The 23659-nt window shown below is 48.5% G+C and overlaps 3 protein-coding genes across 9 annotated transcripts in view; 2 read left to right on the top strand and 1 right to left on the bottom strand.

The window, feature by feature from the left end:
* Nucleotides 1-23659, bottom strand: part of GADD45B (growth arrest and DNA damage inducible beta) — a 115669-nt gene that overhangs the window by 16852 nt on the left and 75158 nt on the right. The gene's annotated exons all lie outside the window — the stretch shown is intronic.
* Nucleotides 11-12794, top strand: LOC143835169 (survival motor neuron protein 1-like). 6 transcript variants are annotated; one of them, XM_077332391.1, is made up of 9 exons: nt 11-180; nt 1613-1684; nt 4700-4810; nt 5811-6008; nt 7028-7198; nt 8510-8611; nt 9132-9230; nt 11296-11381; nt 12522-12794. In XM_077332391.1, the coding sequence occupies exons 1-8, from the start codon at nt 46-48 to the stop codon at nt 11371-11373; spliced, it is 966 nt and encodes a 321-aa protein (XP_077188506.1). In that variant the 5' UTR covers nt 11-45; the 3' UTR covers nt 11374-11381; nt 12522-12794. The 6 variants fall into 6 exon arrangements, with proteins under 6 accessions (XP_077188506.1, XP_077188505.1, XP_077188508.1 ...); XM_077332396.1 differs by having other exon boundaries at nt 38-218; XM_077332390.1 differs by lacking the exon at nt 11296-11381.
* Nucleotides 15375-23377, top strand: LOC143836746 (cocaine- and amphetamine-regulated transcript protein-like). Of its 2 annotated transcripts, XM_077336276.1 has the most exons (5): nt 15375-17177; nt 18781-18864; nt 19585-19665; nt 20667-20835; nt 23116-23377. In XM_077336276.1, the coding sequence occupies exons 1-4, from the start codon at nt 17046-17048 to the stop codon at nt 20772-20774; spliced, it is 405 nt and encodes a 134-aa protein (XP_077192391.1). In that variant the 5' UTR covers nt 15375-17045; the 3' UTR covers nt 20775-20835; nt 23116-23377. The 2 variants fall into 2 exon arrangements, with proteins under 2 accessions (XP_077192391.1, XP_077192393.1); XM_077336278.1 differs by lacking the exon at nt 18781-18864 and having other exon boundaries at nt 15376-17177.

Raw genomic sequence — 23659 nt, forward strand, 5'->3', positions numbered from 1 at the left:
GGACTTGTAGTCTAGATAGTTTAAAATATGATTTCTTGACGCGGAATGAGCGGGGGCCGAAAACTACGTTTCCCGTGGAGCACACGCGTGGGGGAAACTCTACATTTTCGCCTCCAGCTTTGCAACACGTTGGACTGCAAGGCGGAGGAGAGGAGAGCCCGGGTCTTGCCATGGCTGAATGTAGGGGGGAGGTTGTATACAAGAACCGGGGATCCAGGGTGAGTCAGCCAGAGGTCCCGCTTCCAGGGCTGGGATGCCTATGTTATGCTTCTTCCCTATGGGCTTAAATTCCCCCCAATGCACAGAGGACTTTTGCACAGGCACTTCAGCCCTGATCTTGGTCTCCCTCGGGAGGTGACCGCAAAAAGAAATAATTTGCTCTCCCGGGTGCCGAGATTTGCAGCGGGGTTGGTAACCGGGGATGCCATTCCCCAAAACTATCCAGTGGGTTTTATTGTCGTGTTTTTCTTTTGTTAACCGGTTTTCCCTGGCTACGAGCTCCAGCAAACGGGACAGCCAAGCTATAGAGACTTAATACTGTTCAGAGTTGCCCGCTCCAGATTGAGGAATCCTGGAGATTTGAGGGTGGAGTTTGAGGAGTAAGGATGCCAACCTCCAGGTGGGACCTGGGGATTCCCTGGAATGGCTATTTTGGAGAGTGGAGTCCAAAGCACTGAGGTCCCTCTCTGCCCCACATCCCGCCCACTCCCAGCTCTGCCCCCGAAGTCTTCAGGTATTTCCTAACCCAGAGCTGGCAGCGCTACTGGGGATGGAAAGCAATAGGGTATAATGCCGCAGAAGCCACACCTCATAGTGGCCATTTTCTCCAGGGGAAACTGATCTCTCTTGTCGGGAGACCAGTTGTAATTCTGACGGCCCCACCCTACTTGCGACTGAAAAGCAAAGAAGGAGGGAGTCTTCAGAAATTCGAGCTCGAGGAACTATTTTTAGAGTTTTCAATTGACCCCCAAAACCTTGGCTCATGCTGCTCGCCTGCATCAGGAAAGGCTTGCCCTGCTTAGCTGGTAAAACTTAAAATTGTGGTTTCTGGTTCATGGCTGCAGAGGGGACTGCTTCAGGATCTCGCAGCTCAAGCGTTCTGGGGAACCTGAAAGCTTACATGTCCTCAGGGGACCTTATGGTATTAGATATTGCAAAGGTTAAAGCAAGAATATGTATGGGAGTTGCTTTACTTCACTTCAAGGAGAGTGAATGAAATGTAGAATTTGCTGACAGAGGATGTAATGATGGCCACAGGAATAAACCGCTTTTAAAGTGGACAAGATAGATTCATGGCGGATAAGTTTATCAATGGCTACTAGCCCTGGTGATTGAGAGGAAACTCCAATAAGCCTCTGGATCCCAGAGCCAGGAGGCAGCATCCGGGGAAGGCCTCTGTGCTCTGTTCTTGGTCCTACAGAGGAACTGCTCAGCCACAGAATGCTGACTTAGATAGCCCACTGGTCTCTTCCAGCAGGGCTCTTCTTATATCCTTATGCTTTAGATGTGCAAAAGCAGTCTATAAATGCTACAGTGCTTACTGATTTTCTGAACTGCTGAGTCCCCAATTTTTGCGCTCATCTCAAAAACCATTCTGTCTTCCCTGTTCTAGATTGCAGACTGTGCAGCCTTTGATGACCGGGCCCTGATCCACTCGTACAACCAGGCCGTCCACTCTTTTCAGGTAAACACCCTCGATGCTGCTTTGCTTCCTAACCAGACCCTGGCACTCAAAAATGAGCAGGGTTTGCAACAACAACAACAAAAAATCCCCACACACAACAGTTATCATGTGGTGGGGAGTTCCACCTACTTCCGTCTCCTCACCTGTCTTGACCAGAGCATGAAGCTAAGCCTGCACAAGAGGCCAATGAACCAGATCTAGATGAAATGGAGCTGCTCGCTACCTAAAACTGAATTGTTTCTTGTAAACTCTGGACCCCCTGGGCCCAAAAGTAGTTAGGAAGTGCCTTTCTAGAAGACCACTCTTTAAGATCTGATTATTATTATTATTGGGCCTTTGTCTCGGACTCATATTTGCAAGTATGTTTTCCCAGGGTTAGTTCTGTGGGGCTTGTGGAACCATCTTCCCCAGGATGGCCCACCATAAAACTGCATTATAATGGTCTTGCAAGACCATTACGGCAAGAGAAGGTGGTGACTCTTAGATGGCTCCAGATTAATAGAGGCCGAGACTCTCATCAGTGCTGATGGCTAATTGGGACCTCCATGTTCAGTGGCAGTGTATCTTTGAACGCCGGATGCTGGGGGAGGCAAAAACAGGTGAAGGTTTTGGCTCTGCTGGTAAACTTTCTGTAAGTATTTGATTGGGAGACAAGATGGCAGACTGGATGGACCTTTGATTCAACCCAGCAAGGAAACGCTGTCATATTCCTAAAGTTTAATTTTGTTCTCTGTTGCTATTGAGAGCCAGCTTGGTGTGGTGTTTAAGAGTGGCAGCCTTGATCTGGAGAGCCATGTTTGATTCTCCGCTCTTCCATGTGAAGCCAGCTGGGTGACCTTGGGCCAATCACAGTTCTCTCAGAGTTCCCTCAGCCTCATCTACCTCACAGGGTGTCTGTTGTGGGGAGAGGAAGGGAAGGCCATTGTAAGCTGCTTTGAGACCCATTTGGATGTTGGAAAGTGGGGTATAAAACCAGCTTCTTTCCTTCTTAATCTGGCTTCATGCTGCTTTATTGCTCTACTGTATTGTTATTCTGTTCTTGTCAGCCATTCAATAGACTCAACCAGGGTTTTGTGAAACCCTGGGGGTTCTTGATGGCCCTGGATGGGTTTCCCAAATGGGTGGGAGTCACATCATTGTAAAGGGCTTTTAAAAATTGTTAAACATTTATCAGGTGATATGACCATATATGGTCATGTCGACTCCTTCCACCTCAAATGGCCAATGATGGGCCTGCAGGGGTGGGAAGGGGAGGATCCCTGGCTGGGTGTGTCCACAGCTCTGCTTCCAAACCATGTTCTGCACAATTGTGCCACTTCTGGGGTTTCTCAAAGCCTGAATAATGTTTCAGGGGTTTCTCAATGCTAAAAAAGTTGAGAAAGGCGGTTTTAGAGTCTTGCTTTAAAAAAAAATGTATGTGTGGTTTTAAATCTTTGAGTGAAAGCTTCTTGGGGACAGGGATTTGCTGGGGATGTGCCAATAAATTATATGTAATTAATATTATAATATTAAATAATATTCTATGCCGTTGATTTGTGGCAACCTCACTTAGTACGACAATGTATACACTTTAAAAAAAACCTCAGTATTGCTTAGGGGGAGTTTGTGGGTGGGGGTGGGACTTAGCTGATTGAATTTTCCACTCCCAATGCCCCTCTGACACCAAATTAACAGTCGCAGAAAGGTGTTATCACCTAGCATCCTTTGCACAATAGGTTTCGCTGACCACCTTTAGGAAAATCAGGCAGAACAACTGCAAATGGGAGAGAAGGTTGGGCGCATTAAGTTAAGGAAGCAAAAGTATTTTTAGACGTTAGATAGCTTAATGCACAATTGTAACCAAACTGAGTGGTTGGCTGGGGTTATGGGATTTTGAGGTACAATGGGAAGATGAGAGAGAAAAAGGCAGGGGGGAAATGGATAGAGCCAGCATGGTGTAGTGGTTTAGGTTCTGGGGGACCCTGATTTGAACCCCCATTTATGCCAGGGAAGTTCATTGGGTAATCTTGGTACAGTCGTGCTCAGCCTGACCTACCTCAAAGGGTTGTTGTGGAGATAAAACAGAGGTGAGGAGAACGATGTAAGAGGGCACATGATAGCCCTCTTTAAGTATTTGAAAGGTTGTCACTTGGAGGAGGGCAGGATGCTGTTTCTGCTTGTTTCTTCAAGTACAACGATATAGGCTAGATATCAGGAAAAAATTTTTCACAGTCAGAGTAGTTCAGCAGTGGAATAGGCTGCCTAAGGAGGTGGTGAGCTCCCCCTCACTGGCAGTCTTCAAGCTAAGGTTGGATACACACTTTTCTTGGATGCTTTAGGATGCTTAGGGCTGATCCTGCGTTGAGCAGGGGTTGGACTAGATGGCCTGTATGGCCCCTTCCAACTCTATGATTCTATGATTCTAAGCTTCTTAGTGAGAAAGGCAGGATAGAAATCCAGTACATTCATTTATCATATGGCCCGTGTGTTGTATTGCCAGAAGATCTGAGGATTGTCTGGCAGCCAGGCAAGAGTCGTTCAGAGGTGGTTTGCCATTGCCGGCCCCCGTGTCATGACTCCTAGTGTTCCTTGGAGGTCTCCCAACCAAATACTAGCCAGGGTCGACCCTGCTTAGCTTCCAAGATCGGGCTCGCCTGGGCTATCCAGGTCAGGGCAATCAAGTAAATAAATTTCCAATATATTTCTAGTCCTCTGTACCAACCAGGTCAGACTACTGCAATGTACTCTCCTTGGGGCTGCCCTTGGAAAACTGCTTGTCAAGTCCATTGAGGCTGAAAGTTTCAGCCAGTATCTTGACTGGAGTGGGTCGTAGAGTTTGGGCCCCACTCAAGATGCTGGTGTTGATGTTTAAAATTCTCTGTGTTTTAGAGCCAGCATACCTTAAGGACCACCTACTCCCATACAAGCCTATCTAGTTAATTTTATGAGAGAGGAGGATAAGTTTGCCACCTAGAATTTAACAGACCTTGATACTGGCACCCTAAATCCCTAAAGTTTTAGCCTTGTTATTTGCAGAAGACCCTTGGAAAGGGCACGACCCCTACAGAATGCAGATCAAGCAATGGAAGTGAATCCGATGTGGAGCGAGATGAAGAGGAGGAAAAGGAAGAAGAAGGAGGCAAGCAGGTAGGTAGGTATGTAGGCAGGTGACAGAGGCCAGCCTGTTGGAAGGGAGGATTGGCAGCTGTTTGGAAACAGCTGTTATGGGTGCAGAGGAGGTTTCCCCGTTGCTTTTCCCAGTTGTGGTCTCCAAGTTTATCATCCTGAGCAGGTCATTTGCAACCAGGCCTGCCTGTCTGCCTGCCTTTCAGCCCTTACGATGTGGCTCTGGTGTCTCAAGGTAGTCCAAGAGGCATTTGTTAAGCAGTTCTCGAGTTACATTTTAGTTCAGAGTCAGCACTTTGGCTTCATTCTCACTTGAGCAGCTCAGCACTTGGGCTGGGGGTGGGGCTCCGCTGACTGAATGTTCCACTCATTCTTCCCCAGTTTCCTTGACAAGCTAGGTTTCTATGTGCAGGGTAAATCAACTTTGTTTTGGTATTGGGGCTGGGATTGCACCAGTGTGAACCTGGTGGGGAGCTTAGCTGAATTAATTTTCCATTGCCTCCCCAATTTCCCTCTTATACTAAACTAGCATGCCACAGAAAGGCATTATCTCCTTGCTTAGTTTACGAATTAGGTTTCTACATGCTGGGAGAATCAGGTTTTTAAAAATTGGGGGGCATATTCAGACACATCCTGGACCACCTCGATCAGCAGTGGGCCTCTGTCTTGCATAAACCCACCCCCCTTCCATTAAACACGTTTTAGGACAGTCTGAGCTTTGTGATCAAAGCCATTGTGAGAGCCAGCATGGTACAGTGGTTACAAGTGCTGGACTTGAATCAAGAAGGCCTGGGTTCAGATCCACACTCTGCTCTGGAAGCTTGGTGGGTGACCTTGGGCGAGGCATCCTGGCCTACCTCACAGGGCTGTTGTGAGGTTAAAAGGGGAGGACATTGGAGAGAAAAGTGGGATATAAATAAAGTAAAAAAAAATAAAATTGATAAAGGACTAATTGTGCACAGTCTGTTGACAGTTCTCATCCATGACCCCAAATGGCTTTTCTCTTCTTCTGTGCTTGCAGTGGTGTCTCGGAGATTCCTGCCTTGCCATGTGGTCGGGGGACGGGCTCCTGTACCCAGCTTGCATCACGGCTGTGGATCATGACCGAGGATGTTGCACGGTACGTTTTGATGGCTACGGAAATGAGGAGGAGCAACTGCTGGCTGCACTGCTGCCTCCTGGCTGGAGACCTCCAGAAGACGAGGATGCAGTGAGAGAGGTGAGAACTGGAGGTGGGGTGGAAGGCTCCAAACCTCCCTACTTTGGACTCAGGCGTTTCAGGGTCTCTGCTGGGTTTCCTTTCAGTTGTGTGGAAGAGTTCTTAAATTCTATGTGTGTAGAAATTCAGTATGTCAGGGATAAGGGGTCCTAATCTTCTCCTTAACACACTAGATTTTGTTGGTTGGGGGTAATTTTGTTTCTACAGAGGAGCAGTCAAATTCTCTGAACACAGAAAAGCAAGATCTTAGGGATGGGGGTGTCTGAATTTTCCCTTGACAGCTAGCTTTCTATGTGCAGGGAATTATGGCCATATGGATGCAATTTTCTTGCATCAAAAAAGCCACAGAGGGGCCTAGCTTTTACCTGTTTACAATTGATGGTCATTGTGAAACAGAAACACGTTTTATTTGTCTAGTTAGCATCGTGTCTCCAAAGCAATAAGTAAGATCATTAATAATAAATATTTATATTTTAATTTTTATATCTATTTGTTGCTCAGCCTTCAGGTTCCTGACACGTTTTCTCGGGTTGGGATTTTGTACCATTTTGATTTTTCATCCAAAAGCAAACCGCCAGATGACTAAAGATTGCTATTAGCAGGTCATGAAGTTAGTAGCTCTCTCCTGCTGCTGATCCCCCCCCCATGGCTGATATTCAAAGGAAGACTGCCCCTAAACCTGGAGGTTTCATTTCACTGTTGTGCCCTCTCTCCTCCTCCATAATTCTGTCCCCTGCTCATCAGCCAGTGTGGTGTTGGACTAGGCCCTGCATTCAAATCCCTACTCACTGGGTGACTTTAGGCCAGTCACTCTCCCTCGACATAGCCTACCTCACAGGGGGGTGGTTATGGGGATAAAATAGAGAATGAGGTTGTAAGCTGCTTTGGGTCCCGGTTAGAGACAACAGTATGGTATACATGTCGAAAGAAAGAAACTGACCCCCAGGGGGCAGTGGTGCGCGGTAGACAATGCTCCCCAGTTCCCCAGGGTCCTCAAATGCCTCTTCTTGTCTTCTTAGTGGGCCGTGGGGGACCCTTGCCAAGCTACGTGGTCAGGAGACGGCCTGTTGTATCCGGCCACCGTTCGTAACATGGATGCGGAGGCTGGCACTTGCTGCGTGGAGTTTGACTGCTACGGCAACTGGGAGAGCCTGGCGTTGGCTGACCTTCAGCTCCCCGTGGGGTGCAGGGTGAGCTCTGCGTATGTGTTGAGTGTGTTTGCGGAAGGGGCCCGCTCGTGGTCACAAACCTTGAAAAGGGGGCCAGAGAGGCCACGGCCGAAAGATCTGGAAAGCTTTGGCAGGAGGCAGGCCACGGGCAACGTGTGGCGTGGGGGCGAACCCGCTGATCGCTGGTATGCCGGGAGAAACTTGCTCATGGGTGGGACATGTGGGCAACTTAGGGGCCAAAGTGGGCCTGCTTGGGCTTCCATGGATGCCAACATAGATGGGCTCTTAAACCTGCAGTCGTCTCCGGGAGGCGAAGAACGTCAAGATGTGTGTGTGTCTTGTAGCTATTTTATTTTAGAATAGTCTGAGTGATATTTGTAATTACAATCTCCCGGGCACCAGGAGAGGTTCCTTCCCCTCTCATATCCCGATTTAATTGGATTGGACTTTTATTTGCCTGGCCTTCGATTTAATTGAGCTACTGTTTGAATTGTGTGGCCTCAGCTGCCTCAAAAACTGTGGCTGTGTTGCAAAAACGTTACGGGCGCGTGGGCACACTTAGCCTCCTTTTTTTTAAGCAAACGGCTGTGCGTGCATGCACACATGTACTTAGGTATACAGGACGGTTCCATTTTTATTTTTATTTATTTGCAAAACGTACAACTTGCTTTTCAACAGGCCTTTGGGAAGCGTACTGCAGCTTAAAATTTAAACAAGCAGCGGCTGGACCAGCTACTTAGCCTGGATGCTTTGGGCTGATCCTGCATTGAGCAGGGGGTTGGACTAGATGGCCTGTATGGCCCCTTCCAACTCATTCAAAGTCCTGAAACCCACTAGAAAATACACTAGCAAGCACAGCCTCTGTGAAGCCCATCAGCCGAAGGGAAATGGCTGGTCGTAAGGCCTAGCAAACCCATCTGCCTTTCACTGAGTGACGGCTGCCAGGCTCCTGCCTCTCTGGGATCCTGGGGTCTTCTGGCTCCTGCCTTGCCCACTTTGGCAGTTCAGCCTGCATTGAACTGCAAACGGAAGAGTGAATTCTGTGCTGCTGCAGTGGATACTCCCAGGTGGCTCAAAGGAGTGAGCCAAGGCGCAAGTCGTACCAAACGATTTCTCTAGTCTGGCCTTCTTGATGTAGTGGTTAGTAATATCAGGGCTCTCTCAGCCTCCCCTACCCCACAGGGTGTCTGTTGTGGGGTCGGGAAAGGGAAGGCGACTGTAAGCCCCTTTGAGGCTCCTTCTGGCAGAGAAAAGCGGCATATAAGAACCAACTCTTCTTCTTTATCTTCTTTGGGCTGCTTGCGGAAGTCAAACTTTATCCTTTCTGTGCAGAAGGAATCGAGTGACACTTCACAGTTCCCAGAGGGGAGAGACAGCAAGGACAAAGGCCAGGCCAATGCCAGAATCCCCCAGCCACAGAAGGATGAAAAGCCTGTGAGTATCTCTGCCCCACTGTCCATTTCCTAGTCCCCTTAATGGGCAGCCAGAAGCGCAGGAGGAAGACAGGCCCTTCCTAGGTGGTTTGTCTCCTCAAATTGTATTGAGAGGCCAGCTGCCTCTCAGCATGGTGGGGTGTGTGTTTGCTTTTTCTCCACCATATAGAGCAGGGGTAGCCAAACTGTGGCTCTCCAGATGCCCATGGACTACAATTACCATGGACCCCTGTCAGCTTGACCAGTTGGCAGGGGCTCATATAATTGCAGTCCACGGCCGTCTGGAGAGCCCTAGTTGGGCCATCCCTGGTATAGAGCCTTCAAGGCAGCTTACAACATCCTTCAAGACAGGGGTGGGCAAACTGTGGCCCTCCAGATGTCCATGGACTACAATTCCCATGAGCCCCTGCCAGCAGATGGGAAAGAGTCAGGGAATTGAGAGAAGGGTCAGACATGGGGGGGGGGAAGGGAGGGTGGGATCTTGTGACTAACCCAGCTCCTTTTTCTTCTGCCTTGTCTAGCCCCTCCCGCCTCCTCCGCACGGCCACGACCATGAGGAAGCTCTTCTTAGTATGCTGCTGGCTTGGCATTTGAGCGGCTATCACACCGGCTACTACATGGTAAGGCCTGGCTCTGGGGGAGTGGAGGGTCCTTTCCTTGAACACACAGCCGGACCTGGGGGAACTGGGACGCCATCTGCCATGTGGCCCAATCCATGCTCTTTTGTGATTGGCTTTCTGCTGTTTCTGCAGGAGGGAGGATTTTCCCTGGCAAACCACACAATTAGGGGGTTGGAGCATCTTCTCTATTAGGAAATGCTGAAGAATGGGGATTTTTCAGGTTAGAAAAGAGACAACTAAGGGGGTACGTGGGAGAGGAATTTGTCTGACACTCCTGAAATACTAGAATTCGAGGGCATCCACCAAAGCTTGACAAGCAGTTGGTTAAGGACAGGTTAAAGCAGGGGTAGTCAACCTGTGGTCCTCCAGATGTCCATGGACTACAATTCCCATGAGCCCCTGCCAGTGTTTGCTGGCAGGGGCTCATGGGAATTGTAGTCCATGAACATCTGGAGGACCACAGGTTGACTACCCCTGGGTTAAAGGAAAGATTCAAGTGGATAGCCATGTTGATCAGAAATAGCACAACAAAATGTGAGTCCAATGACATCTTTAAGACCAACAAATTCATTCAAGACGTGAGCTTTCATGTGCATGCACACTTCCTCAGACAATGGACCAGGGATCATAACAGTACAGATATGTGAAAGTAAATTATTAGCAAATTATTAAACAGCATCACAACATCCTAAATATGCAGTATGATAATTCCTTGCTAGAAAAGAAAATCAGTCCTTCGGGTTCAGTTGTCGTCCACAAAAACATTGGGGGAATAAAACTGTAAAGGTTAGTGATTAATGGCAGACACTTTCCCAGTTGTGAAAAGAAGTAATTAAAAGAGACCAAAGATCTTGATGGTGCTTTTTTAGCAATGAATTATCGTGCTGTATATTTAGGATATTGTGATGCTGTTTACTAATTTGCTACTAATTTACTTTCTCCTTATATCTGCACTCTTACGACATCTGTTCCATTGTCTGAGGAAGTGTGCATGCACGTGAAAGATCCCGCCCTGAATAAATCTTTGTTGGTCTTAAGGGTGCTATTGGACTCAAATTTTGTTGAAGATCCTTGAGTAGGTGCTAAGAAGAAAATAATACTATAGTACCCAAAAATTGCCTTTTCTGTTGGCACATTTGAAGGCCAAATTTGAGAAACTGACGACAAACTTCCCCTTCCAAGGACTTGCTTATATGCATGTGGTACACTTACCTGGTTATGTCTTGGCCCTTCCTTCTCGGACACTAAATTTTTAATAAATAAAACTGTTAAGGTTAGGGGAATAAAGGTTAGCGATTAATGGTAGATACTTTCCGAGTTGTGAAAAGAAGTAATTAAGAGACTTGTTGCTAGGTCAAAGGAAATACCTCTTTACACCGACGATGATTAAAATATGGAATTTGCTGCCAGAGGATATAGTGATGGCCACAGGAATAAACAGATTTAGAAGGGGATTAGGTAGAGTTATGGCGATTGAGGGGGAATTCCACATTCAGAAATACTAAACCTATGAATCCCTGTGCCAGGAGGCGACATTAGAATCATAGAGTTGGAAGGGGCCATACAGGCCAACTAGTCCAACCCCCTGCTCAACGCAGGATCAGCCCTAAGCATCCTAAAGCATCCAAGAAAAGTGTGTATCCAACCTTTGCTTGAAGACTGCCAGTGAGGGGGAGCTCACCACCTCCTTAGGCAGCCTATTCCACTGCTGAACTACTCTGACTGTGAAATTTTTTTCCTGATATCCAGCCTATATCGTTGTACTTGTAGTTTAAACCCATTACTGCGTGTCCTCTCCTCTGCAGCCAATGGGAGCAGCATCCTGCCCTCCTCCATTAGAGGATGACTTCAGCCTCTCTGCTCTGTTGATGGCCCTCCAGAAGAACTGGTTGGCCACTCCATGAGACAGGATGCTGGACTAGATTGTCCACTGGTCTGATCTACCAGGGCTCTTCTTATTTCTCTGGCCACCTTGGATCCCTCTTTTGTCCGACACAGAGGACACCTCAGAAACTTCAACCTTATTGGTCCCCCAAAACGTTTCCCCTTGTGTCTGTTCATTTAGGGCCTAAGACAGGGGCGGAGGGAGGAGTCCACTGCTGCTCCTAAGAAGAGACCACCAAGAGTCTCCGAGCACCGCTAGGAACGCAGGTAGGTCTTTGAGGGGAAGAAGAGACAGTTTCTTTGTCACTGGGCAAAGCACAGTGACACTGAGAGCGAGCACAGATATTAAGGTGGATGGGATACTGATGCCCAGAGTGGCTTTTTGTAGGGTAAATTGGTGGAGAGGTGACACTGTAAGCCTCTTTGGATCCTCACTGGTATGAATCGGAACCTTGCTCTGCCTATCTCAACGTCCTCACTCCTGATTCGCAGCGGCTTTTGGAGGTGGGCCTGCTTTTCCCTGCCCAAAGGAGTCTCAAAGCGGCTCACAATCACCTTCCCTTCCTCTCCCCACAACAGGCCACCCATGAGGTAGGTGAGGCTGAGAGAGCTCGGAGAGAACTGTGATGGGTTCAAGGTCACCCAGCTGGCTGCATGTGGAGGAGCGGAGAATCAAACCCGACTCGCCTTATTAAAAGCTGCCACAAGGCTTTTCACTGCACCTTGTGACCCTTTATTTAAAGGTGCTTAGGATTAGAACACAGGATCTTCTGCTGTGGCCCCTGCAGTGAAAGACATGAGACCAGAGCTGTGGATTTTGCTCATGAAGCTGCCTTGAGCCACATTCAGCCTTTGGTCCGTTGAAGCCAGGCTTATAGGATCTCGGGCTCAGAAATGTCTTTGCTCACATGGGAAGTCTTTCCAAGGGTAACGCTGGAATCTCGAGCATGCAAAGCAACGTGGGCCCCCTCTGCCTTGTGCAGGGGTCGAAGGCTGCTAGCAAAAAAATGTCAAGGGAGGGACGCCATTGCTGACCAGGAAGCCGGAGTCTTTAGTTTTTCAAAAAAGAAAGCTAGGAATCGTGGTTAAGAGCGGCGGCCTATAACCTGGGTTTGATTCCCCACTCCTCCTCCACATGCAGCCATCATGGGCCAGGCACGGTTCTCTCAGAGCTTTCTCAGCCTCAACTACCTCAGAGGGTGCCTGTTGCAGAGAGAGGTGATTGCAAGCCGCTTTGCGGCTCCGATGGGTAGTAAAACGTGGAGTACAAAAGAAAACAACCCAGCTCTTCTTTTTGACAAAAATTGCAGCAGAGAACATTGAAATAGACACTGCAATGTACAGTATTATCCCTTTGGGGTTTGTGAGCCCTAATGACAGCCTAAACGGCCTCTTCTTCCTCTCCAGGCTGTCCTCCTCTTCGCTTCAAGCTCCTCTTCTGGCGCGGATCCCAGCCAAGACCTTGCCTCTTACCTCTGTTTGAGGCCTCGGCACTCTGATCAGTCTGGTCTGAGCTGGCCTTGAACGGTGGAGGGGAGACGAGTGGAGGGACCCAGCTGCCACCCCCATCTGTATCAGATGCCGGTCACATTTTTGCTCCCTCTGCAAATCTGTGTTTTTAAATTGACAATCTCGTCTATTGTTGTTTTCCCCCAGCCAGAATAAAAAACTTTTGTCTGATTTTGCAACTTCTGCGTGACGTCTCTGCCGAGAAGTGACAGTGGTCTCTCCCGTGCCTGCCCATGATTTTTTTCCCCCATCTGAATCTGCAGAGGGTCTGCAAACAGAGACTCAGGCCCTCGGGAGGCAGCCGTGGCTTGGCACCCTCCATTCCCAGCACAGGGGCTGTTTGCTTCTGATGAGGCTGCGTCCTGCTCATCTCCTCAGTGGCAGCTCCGAAATTAGAGGTTTTCTGCAGGATGACATCCAGTTATGTGCAGCTGCAAGTCTTTTTTGGCAGAAGGAGGGCTCCGATGCAACGGGATAGGTTCTCTGGAGACTCTACTCTTCCTGAGTGTAACAGATTATGTTTCTGAGAAAAGCAAGTTTCCTAGTCCTCATAGACATGCCAGCAATGTTCTTGGCTTGGGGGAGAGCTTCATGGCTTCCTCATTTATGCTTTTCCACCCGGCCTTTTTGCCCCAGTCGAACCTCCATGTTTAGAGGCAATCAGCCTCTGAATCCCAGGAGGCAACATCAGGGGAAAACCTCGGCTTTTATGCCCTGTTGTTGGCCCTCCAGAAGGACTGGTTACGTGAGGCAGGATGCTGGACTACATGGACCACTGGCCTGATCCAACCGGGCTCTTCCGGTGTTTGTATGAAGATTCAAAGCGGCCTACATCGTTCTTGTTTCCTTCAGTTGATCTTCACAACAATCCTGCGAGGTAGGCGAGGCTGAGTGTGGGACTGGCAGCAAGGTGAGGACTGAGGATTAGACCCTGGGTTTACCAGATCCTAGTCTGACACTCTTAACTACTCCACCACACTGGCCTCCCATGTTTCCTCTAAATGACTCCAGTCGCATTCTGTCACTCGTATCGTTTTGTGCTTTTATCCAAAGTGGTCATGGTTTCCTGGCAGGCATCAAACAGCTGCATGGAATCCTGTCACACGCAAGAAGCCCCAGCTGCTCTGGAAGAATTAACTAGCCAGCAATACTCAAAGGTAGAAGGAGAAGAGGGCGCTTTACCCTACTTCCCCCTCCCTCTTTCATTGGTTGCAAATCGAGAATTAACTCCCTTATACCAAATCGAGACCCATCAAGTCCTACCAAGGTCATTATTGCCTATTTGGGCTGTCAGTGGGTCTCAGGCAGAAGTCGTTCACAACACAAACCCCTCCCTCCTTTTGGCTGGAGGTGCCAAGGATTGAGCCTGGAATTCTGTGAATGCCAAGCAGACTTCTGAGCCACAGCTGGTTGGAGGCCTAATGCTCTTCAACCAGCATGGCATATAGTGGTTGAGAGCAGTGGCCTCTAATCTGGAGAACTGGGTTTGAGTCCCCGGCTCCTCCACATGCAGCCGGATGGGTGACCTTGGGCCAGTCACAGTTCTCTCAGAGCTCTCTCAGCTCTTCACAGTTCTCTCGGCTCTATTTCAATGTCAGCCCTGCAGAATTTTCAAGGCAGGAGATGAACAGAGGTGCTTTGTGCATTGCAACCCTGGATTTCCTGGGCAGTTTCCCATTCAAATAACAACCAGGGCCGACCCTACTTAGCTTCTGAGATGGGGCTAGCCTGGGCTATTGAGTTGATGGCACACGGCCCAACATCCTTCAGTCATCAGTCGTTGTTATGTCCCCCGATGACTAGCGCATCAGGAGGAATGTGACAAAGAGCCAAGGTGATCTGGGGATCCTCAGATCTGGGGATCTAGGCATTCATTGCAAATCCATATGAGAGCTTAAGTGTGGTTAAACATGAGCAGATGTTATGTCAAAGATGAAGAGCAAGGCTGTTACACTATTTTTAATACTATAGGAAGTTCCACCTAGGAGCAGGGCCAGTTGACCAGAGAGCACGTCAGTTCCCTGGAGAGGAAGGTGTAGCAAAAGGTCTTTGGGCCAAATATGCAGGTGAGTGTGGCCAGAGCATTCTGGCATCAAAGCATCCTTGCACTTTGTAAAACAATGGTCCACATAAAGTTTTATGCATTTTATGTGAAGTTTTACAACTATCAGCATTGCTGATAGCGGCGGACAATAAATTTAATAATAATAAATACTAATAACTGCATGCCCTGGGAACCATGGCAGAGACTTTATCATATCAAAGCTGGCATTTCTAGGATTAATTCAAGATTGTAGCAAAGGGTGCCAACAATAATGAATAGAATCAGAGTCCAATAGCACCTTTAAGACCAACAAAGATTTATTCAGGGCCGTGAGCTTTTGAGTGCAAGCACTCTTCCTCAAACAATAATGAATGTTAACCACTTACACATAATGACAGGGATATAAGCAATAGGCCTCTAACTAAGGGCCATACGAAATAAAAGACATTTCAAAGGTTTAGCTATAATGTCCAGTTCTGGAGATCTCCAGGGGGAAACCTGGAGATTCCAACATCACTAAGTTCCGAGCCTTGATGAGGCTTTCTCTATTCATGGGTAAATAGACAGGCTCCCTTGCCTTAGGGCAGGGGTGGGCAAAGGGTGGCCCTCCAGATGCCCATGGACTACAGTTCCCATGAGCTCATGCCAGCATGCCCTGGCAATGGCTCATGGAAGTTGTAGTCCATGGACTGGAGGGCCACCCTTTGCCTACCCCTGCCTTAGGGCAAGATTGACAATTTGCAAGCAGTGCCTTCAAGAGGCAATTAGTGGGATACACTTCAATGGTCAAAGCCAACAGGCAGTTCACAGGCTACGGTTTGAGAACCAAATGGCACAGGAAATACATCAGGGGCACATACCAGAATGTTGCCAAGGTTACCACAGTGCAAGATGGCCTTGCACATAACAACCTACAGATAACCACTAAATAAAACAATGATCCCGAAGCGAAGGAGGTGAGGGCTCTCTGGGGAAGCTCAACTTAGGCCCTGGCATAAAGACCATAGATCATCCATACACACAATAGCATCAAATCAGTGGATCAGTGGATCCCAACAAAAACCGGACTGGGGTGAAGAGATATTGTCATCACATGACAGTAATAGGAAGGAGAATCCTATCTTCCTGGACATGCTATACTAATTTAATCCCACTAATCTCATTGCAATAAAAACCCATTGTCTTTGTTGAGGCCTGAGGAGACACTGCCGTGCTTTCTTGAGAGCCAGCATGGTTAAGAGCAGTAGCCTATAATCTGGAGAACTGGGTTTGATTCCCTGCTTCTCTACCACATGCGGCTAGCTGGGTGACTTTGGACCAGTCACAGTTCTCTCAGAGCTCTCTCAGCCTCACCTACCTCACAGGTTGTCTATTGTGAAGAGAGGAAGGGTAGATGATTGGAAGCTGCCTTGAGACTCCTTGGGGTTGTAAAAACTGACTCTTCTGCTTTTGCTTCTGCTGTCTAATTGAGAAGTTTCCTGCTGGAATCCCCCTCTAAAGTTTTGAGAAGAATGGCACATTTCACATAGGGCAGTCGGTGCCACGATGGTCCCTGCATTCACTTTGCATACATTGCATTTTTGCAGAGGGAACTTGCAGGCTGGATCACTGACATCCTGTGACCTTTAGACCTTTTTCGCTCCTCGCCGAGACAGCTGCCCTTCAAGGATTTATTTCTTGGGCCGGATGGAGTGGGCTCTCTGTCCAAACCAAGTTTCTGCCTCAAGGAATCTATTAGCGTCATTCGGGAACATGAGCTCTTTCCTTATTTCCTTTTCCCCTGTAGCAGCTGTAGCCAGGCTTCCCCTCTGTAATGAGAGACAAATTGGAAAGCAGGGGGGTGGGATGGAGAGCAGCCTCCCTGCCCCAATCCCATTAGTCTGTGGACTTTTAGCCTTCATTTCGGCAGACGGGTATTTGCTTTAGAATATTGGGTCTCACGACTTCCCGGGTGGTGACGCCAGAAAGAGAGGCCATCCAATTAAAGCTTTTTCTAAAACGTCCTTGGGGAGGATGGAGACGGGCCCCCGAAAATCCTATGTTCTCACTGTGGGAAATCGATACCGCCCGGATTTGCGCTTTGTCAATACAGACTTTGAAAAATTCATCACGCGTGGAAGGAGAGGTGACAATTAACGGGTGATCTTTCCGGACGGCGGTGAGGACCGCTCCCCCTTTCCCCGGACCGCCTCCCCTTCGCGCCCGCTGGAATAACGAAAAGGGTGGCCACACTCAAAGCGGCTCCCACCAATCAGGCTGCCCAGGAGTAACAAAACACGAAGGGACACACTGCTATAAAGCCCCTGCCCTCTTCGTCCATCCGAGGAGGCCTCAGATGAGGAACGGCAGTCTCTTCCTCGGCTCGGAAGTTCAGGACCATGGCTAGCTCCAGGCTGTATGTTCTCTGCTTTGGGTGGTCCCTGCTCCTGCTCTTGGGGGCTTGTGAGGAATCGACAGAGGTCCGGGGCGCGGGTGACGGAGCCGATGAAAGCCGGGAGGAAAAAGAAATGGTAACCGGCATGGGGAAAGGGGGCTTCTTGTGCCTACATTTCTCGGCATTGCTGATGGATGCTTGTTTTGCAAGCTTGGGGTACAGTCTAGCCACTTTGAATCTCATCTGTTTCAAGGGAAGAAATCTCAGGATGGGGCAGTGGTTAAGAGTGGTAGACTCTAACCTAGAGAATTGGGTTTGATTCCTCTACAAGGGGTGTCAGTCACCATTCCCTCAGAGCTCTCTCAGCCCCACCTACCCCACAAAGTGCCTTTGGGTTAAATCAGTGTTACATTAAGAAGGTGGGCTCCAGTCAGTTTCTCTCAAAACTCACAAGTGCCTGTTGTGGGGAGAGGAAGGGAAGATGATTGTAAGCTGCTCTTTATGGTAGTGAAAAGTGGAGTATAAATCTTAATTCTCCCCCTTTTTCTTTGGCTGGATTATGGGCACTAGATAATAATTTCTCACTTGATCCTGGTTAGAGGTGGTCCTCCTCCTTTGTCTTTGTTGTGCTGCTAGATGCTGTCTGCTGCTTTGCTGTTCTAACGCTATACTTATTTCAGCACCAAAGCGCTGGAGAGCTGTACCATGACTTCAAGCTCCTGCATGAGTTTCAAGTGTTGTCAGTCACTGAGTTTAATGCCGTCGGCCACTGATGTGCGCTACAGGCAAACTCCTGAAGAGTGCAATAAAATCAGAGTCCAGTAGCACCTTTAAGACCAACAAAGATTTATTCAAGGCGTGAGCTTTCGAGTGCAAGCACTCTTCGTCAGACTATGATCTTCTTACATCTTCTTACATGACAGGGACTCTGATTTTATTGTGCTACTTCAGACCAACACGGCTACTCATTTGACTCTATCCTGAAGAGCAGACAGTTTTAAAAGATAGTTCCACAACACGGAGGCAGGGGGATTCAGTGGGCAGGGGACAGCTTCTAAATAAATAAACCACTGGGCTATTTAAATTGTTTTGTTGTTACTAAGACTGATTGGCAGAAGTCACCAATGTGTTCCCATATGCAAACCAGTTCTCTGGGGAGAATTTAATTTCCTGTATAAGGCCTTTTGTCTGTAGAATGTCAGCTCTTTCTCCATTGTGCTTCACACTCAGCACATCTTCGCAAAAAAGATTACTCATTTAAGAGATGACAAAGCTGTTATTCATTTAGATTCTCACCGCCACCACTGCTTGTGCAGAAATTCCAGTCTTTCGAAAATATTACAAACCTGGTGTCCCGTATACTCTTGACTTTTTTGGGTGGGATAGGGGAAGCCCTATAAATTATTTGCAAGAAAAACTGAACCATTTTATGGACTGCACCCATAGTATCTTATATAGATTCATTTCTAGGATTTTAATGTTTCTATTGTATGGAGATTTACACTTCTTTGTTGTAGGCCACCCCGAGACCTTTTGGAGAGGAGTAGCTCAGAAATAAAGAAATAAAATAATCCAAGAAATAACAGATTGCCTGACATAGGAAACATACTCTGCCAAACTGCAGACTGCTTGGGCGGAAGGAAAAGTCACCATTTGATAGCAACCATCGAGAAACGACTTGAGGTTAGGGAGCTGCCTAATTGAAAAACTGACCGAATGTCTAATTTAATTGAAATTAGGAAGACCCTTCAGCATGGAGTCCCCGAAACCAGCTGCCTGTGCATGATCCTGTTTCAAAGCAGTCGAGGAGTATTTCAGGGAGGGTAAGAGGTTAACCATTCTCAAAAATCTTGAGCCCGTGTGTGCATAGCAGGCAGAAGGCTTACCTGAGCAGGTGCAGAATCTTGATTCTCATTCTGAGCTGAAGAATCTTGCAGGGGAAATGGTGCTACGCTCAGCACACAGCCAACAGATATCTCTACTAAATGGCCCAAATCCCTAATAGCTTAAAACAGTGGTTCTCAACCTGGGGGTCGGGATCCCTTGGGGGGTCAAATGATCCTTTCACAGGGGTCGCGGCAGGGCAAGCATCTTGCCCAGGGGGGGGGGGTGCTATCCACACAACAGCCATGCGGGGTAGATCAAGATAGAGCGTTCATCTGTCTGGAGCAGCAGAAAAGAGCAAGATCAGCATGGTGGGACAAGAGGCAGAACGGAACTGAGAAACCCTGGAAAAAAAGCAATTTATATCCAAACAGGAGCAATGTATCTTCACACCATTGGTCAGTTTCGGTCTAATTTCTGTGAAAGAACACTTGCGTAATTCTATGGTTGGGGGTCACCACAACATGAGGAACTGTATTAAAGGGTCACGGCATTAGGAAGGTTGAGAACCACTGGCCTAAAACAAGAACGGTCTCCCTTCTGCTACTCTTGCACTACCTGTGGTCACCACATGGGGAGTCTCTATGCTGCAACTTATTTTCTTGGCTAACAATGGAGCTGTTTTGCTTTCCCTAAGGGCGCTCTCCTTTGAGTTGCAGATTGAAGCCCTGCAGGAGGTGTTGGAGAAGCTGAGGAGCAGCCAGGTGCCGCTTGAAAAGAAGTTAGGGTGGGTGCCTTCGGTAAGCAGTGGGGCTTTCTGTGGCTCGTTTTGATCGATGTTAGAGTCAGCATCGCCAGCTCTGGGTTAGAATCATAGAGTTGGCAGGGACCTCCAGGGTCATCTAGACCAGGGGTAGTCAACCTGTGGTCCTCCAGATGTCCATGGACTACAATTCCCATGAGCCCCTGCCAGCGTTTGCTGGCAGGGGCTCATGGGAATTGTAGTCCATGAGCATCTGGAGGACCACAGGTTGACTACCCACCATGCACAATGCAGGACACTCACAACTGTCTGCCCACCCACGGTGACCCCAATTTCATGCTCAAGTGATCCCACCACACCAAAGATCTCTAGTATTTAGCCTGGCTTGGAGGGCTGGAAAACACCTGGAACCTTTGGGGGTGGAGCCAGGAGTGGGCGGGATTTGGGGCGGGGCGGGACCTCAGTGGAGGATGATGCTGTGGAGTCCATCCTCCAAGGCAGCCATTTTCTCCAGGGGGACTGATCTCTTTAGTCCGGAGAGGAGCTGCAAAACTGGGGGATCTCCAGGTCCCACCAGGAGGCTGACAGTCCTACACGGACTTGCCAACTATTACAACAGATCTACAGGTGACAGAGATCCGTTTCCTTGGAGAAAATGGCAATTTTGGAAGGTGGACTCCATGGAGAGCCAGTGTGGCATAGTGGTTAAGGGAGGCAGACTTCTAATCTGGAGGGCCAGGTTTGATTCCCCACCTCCTTCTCCACATGCAGCCAGCTGGGTGACCTTGGGCCAGGCACAGTTCTCTCAATGCTCTCTCAGCCTCCCCTGCCTCACAGGGTGCCCGTGGTGGGGAGAGGAAGAGTAGGCGTCCAAGTTTTGAGATACTTTGGGTAGTAAAAAGTGGGGTACAAAAAAAGCTCTTCTTCCAATAAAGTCCGTCAGCCCCCAAGGTTACGGCTATTCACAAGGGAATGCTGGCAGGATATGATCTATGGGGGGGGGGGATGACCTCTATAAACCTTTCCCCGCCCTTACAGTGTGATGCTGGTGAGCATTGTGCGGTGCGGAAAGGATCTCGCATCGGCAAACTCTGCAACTGCCCCCGCCGGACATCGTGCAACATGTTCATCTTGAAATGCTTGTGAGGACAGCGGCAAGGGGCATGCGAGGGAGCGGATCACGGACGGAGCCTTCATGCACAGCCGGGTGAGAAGAAGCTTCATTATCTGACTTCCTCCACAGTCCACACACCCCACCTCTGCCCCTGGCCTTCTCAAACAATTCTTATGCTTGTGGAGCCCCCATGTACCTGCAAATATGGGACCCCAGGTGATCGGGACCTCAAGAGGAAAACATAAAGTCTTAGGGCAGGGGTGGCCAAGCTGCGGCTCTCCAGATGTCCATGGACTACAATTACCATGAGCCCATGCCAGCAGGCAGGGGCTCATGGTAATTGTAGTCCATGGACATCTGGAGAGCCGCAGCTTGCCCCCCCCCTGCTGTAGGGAATGTTCTACTGCCTTCTGGGAAATCCCAAGGCTCCCATATAAACACGCAGTTTGTTAAAGGCGCAGTGTCTAGGATAGTCCAAGGAAGCCAAAAAACACACGTGTGAGAGAGAGAGAAAGGTTAGATCCCCCTTCTCAGAATATGCAGATTAAACACTCAACAAGACTTGCTAAACTTGACTGATCAAAACTGCTGCTAAGCTTTGTTTTGTTTGCAATATCTGTAAATGGAGCACAGGAAGTATTTAGCACTGGAAGGGACCATAGAGGTCATGGCGTCCAGCCAGCCAGATTCAGCACAGAAGTTCAACATATTCCTGAGAGATGGCTACTGGGTTTTTGGTTTTTGGTGCTCTGTTGGCACATTTTGCTGCAAAACAGATGCAACGGCAGAATTCAGTTCAGGAGCACTTCCCTGGCTTGGGACATGTGGTGAGCTAACTGCTCCCGAGGGCCTGTAGAAAGGGAAGGACGGCACCTTCACCTAGGGAGGGGGGAAGTTCCATTTTGTGCTTGTTCAGGCTGCAATGGTTAGGGATGGCAGTCCCCAGATGGGATACAAAAAACACAGTTTAGCCCACAGATGGGACCTGGGGATCCCCCAATTTTACAGCTCATCTCCAGGTGATAGAGATCAGTTCCCCAGGAGAAAATGGCTGCCTTGGAGGGGGGGGGACTCCATAACATTCAGTGAGGTTCCTCCCGACCCCAAATCCCGCCCACTCCTGGCTCCACCCCCAAAGTCTCCAGGTATATCCCAACCCAGAGCTGGCAACCCTGGCTGTGACTCTTCCACGAAGAGGTTTTCTGCACAGTTTCTTCCGTCCACTGCCATTTCAGCCCCTGTAGTGCTTCGTATTTGTTTTTAAAAGGCAGTAAAGCCTTATAATGCTAGAACATTTAATGGTTTTTTTGAAAGAGCTCTCAGGTGGCCAAGCAAGAGATGTAGCAGGCAAGAGAGCACCTGGAAGCGAAATGTCAACAAGGGGAGAAGAACCTTGGAAGATTTGTACCTTCCTATTCAGATGGAACATTTTGTACTTGGAGTGTGCTCTTCTCACAGAGATCTGAGCTAAGAACTTTTGGGAAAGAGCACACAGCGGGGAGAGGACACATGGCGCACACTGTTGTTCATGAAAGCTGTTCTTAAAGATACACACGCCAGTTTGGATACAAGTGGGAAAAACACAGGGCAGAAGAAGCTTAAGGTGACCCAAAGGGGTACAAGCAAAGCCAATTTCTACTCACTATTCCCAACCTATAGGCACAAAGCAGCATATTTTAGAGGGGGAAAGGATCATTTGGGGTTTTTATTTTATTCTGTATGAGAGCCATCATGGTGTAGTGGTTAAAGAACAGTGGACTTTAATCTGAGGACTGAGTTTGATTATCCACTCCTACTCCACATGCGACCAGCTGCTTGATAATTCTCTTGGAGCTGTCCTCACTGAGCAGTTCTCTTAGAGCTCTCTCAGCCCCACCTATATCACCGGGGGCCTCTTGTGGGGAGAGGAAGGGAAAGGTGTTCGGAAGCCCCTTTGGTACTCCTTTTGAGTGAAAAGCGGGGTATAATAACCAACTCTTCTTCTTAAGTTGTGGTTGGTAAACTGCCTGGAACTAAGGGGCAGGATAAGTATTTGAAATTCATGTAGTATCTATGGCGGTTGTATGTCCTCCTTTCCCTTAGCCCTAATTGAGTCCAGGAGGACCCAGGAGAACTGCAACTTTTTTCATGGTTAGAATTCCTAAGAGGAAACGGGGAAGGTAGATAATTAACACATGGCAGAATGTGCAGCAGGGTGTAGATTACAGGGTTGGCCGAACTGCGGCTCCCCAGCTGTCCATGCTGGCAGGGGCTCATGGGAATTGTAGTCTGTGGACATCTGGCTACCCCTGGGAACATACCATCCTGTGTCAGCTTTTACCCATGAGATGTTGGGCAAAAGGCATCTAACCATTCTCCATTTTGCACCTTCAGCTACTCCTCCCCCCACCAGTGCAGTGGAAACTCTTCCGAAAAGCTCCTTGCGGATCTGTGTCTCCAAGGACATCGGGCGCCTCTGTCTGCCGAACCTGGGAAAATGGCTGTCAAATTCCCACCAGTTGTTCTGTCCGTGCTGTTTTATCTTGTTTTGGTGATCATTCTTGTAATGAGTACATATTTTGGGTCTCTTCGACAGGTTATCTCTTCTCTCTTTCTTGTTTTGCTCACGAGGCAGTCAGAGAATAAAATTTTCATATTGCACTAAGGGAGTCTCATGTTGGTTGTAAAGAAAGAATTCTCGTCTCTTTGGCGCCCCCCAAAAAGCGTGGAAAGCATTTGGTTCTCAGGCCCTGAGTTGCAGAATGAGTGGTGGGCAAAGGGGATAGTTTATTTCATGTACACTCTCCTCACATCCCATGGGGGACCCCAAGTGGCTCACCTCTAGACTTGTCAGCCTCCACCTGAGATCTGGAATTACAAGTCATCTCCAGGTAACAGATCAATCCCCTTGGAGAAAACAGCAGCCCTGGAGGGTGGG

The sequence above is a fragment of the Paroedura picta genome, chromosome 4 (genome assembly GCF_049243985.1).
Source record: "Paroedura picta isolate Pp20150507F chromosome 4, Ppicta_v3.0, whole genome shotgun sequence".
Classification (NCBI taxonomy): domain Eukaryota; kingdom Metazoa; phylum Chordata; class Lepidosauria; order Squamata; family Gekkonidae; genus Paroedura; species Paroedura picta.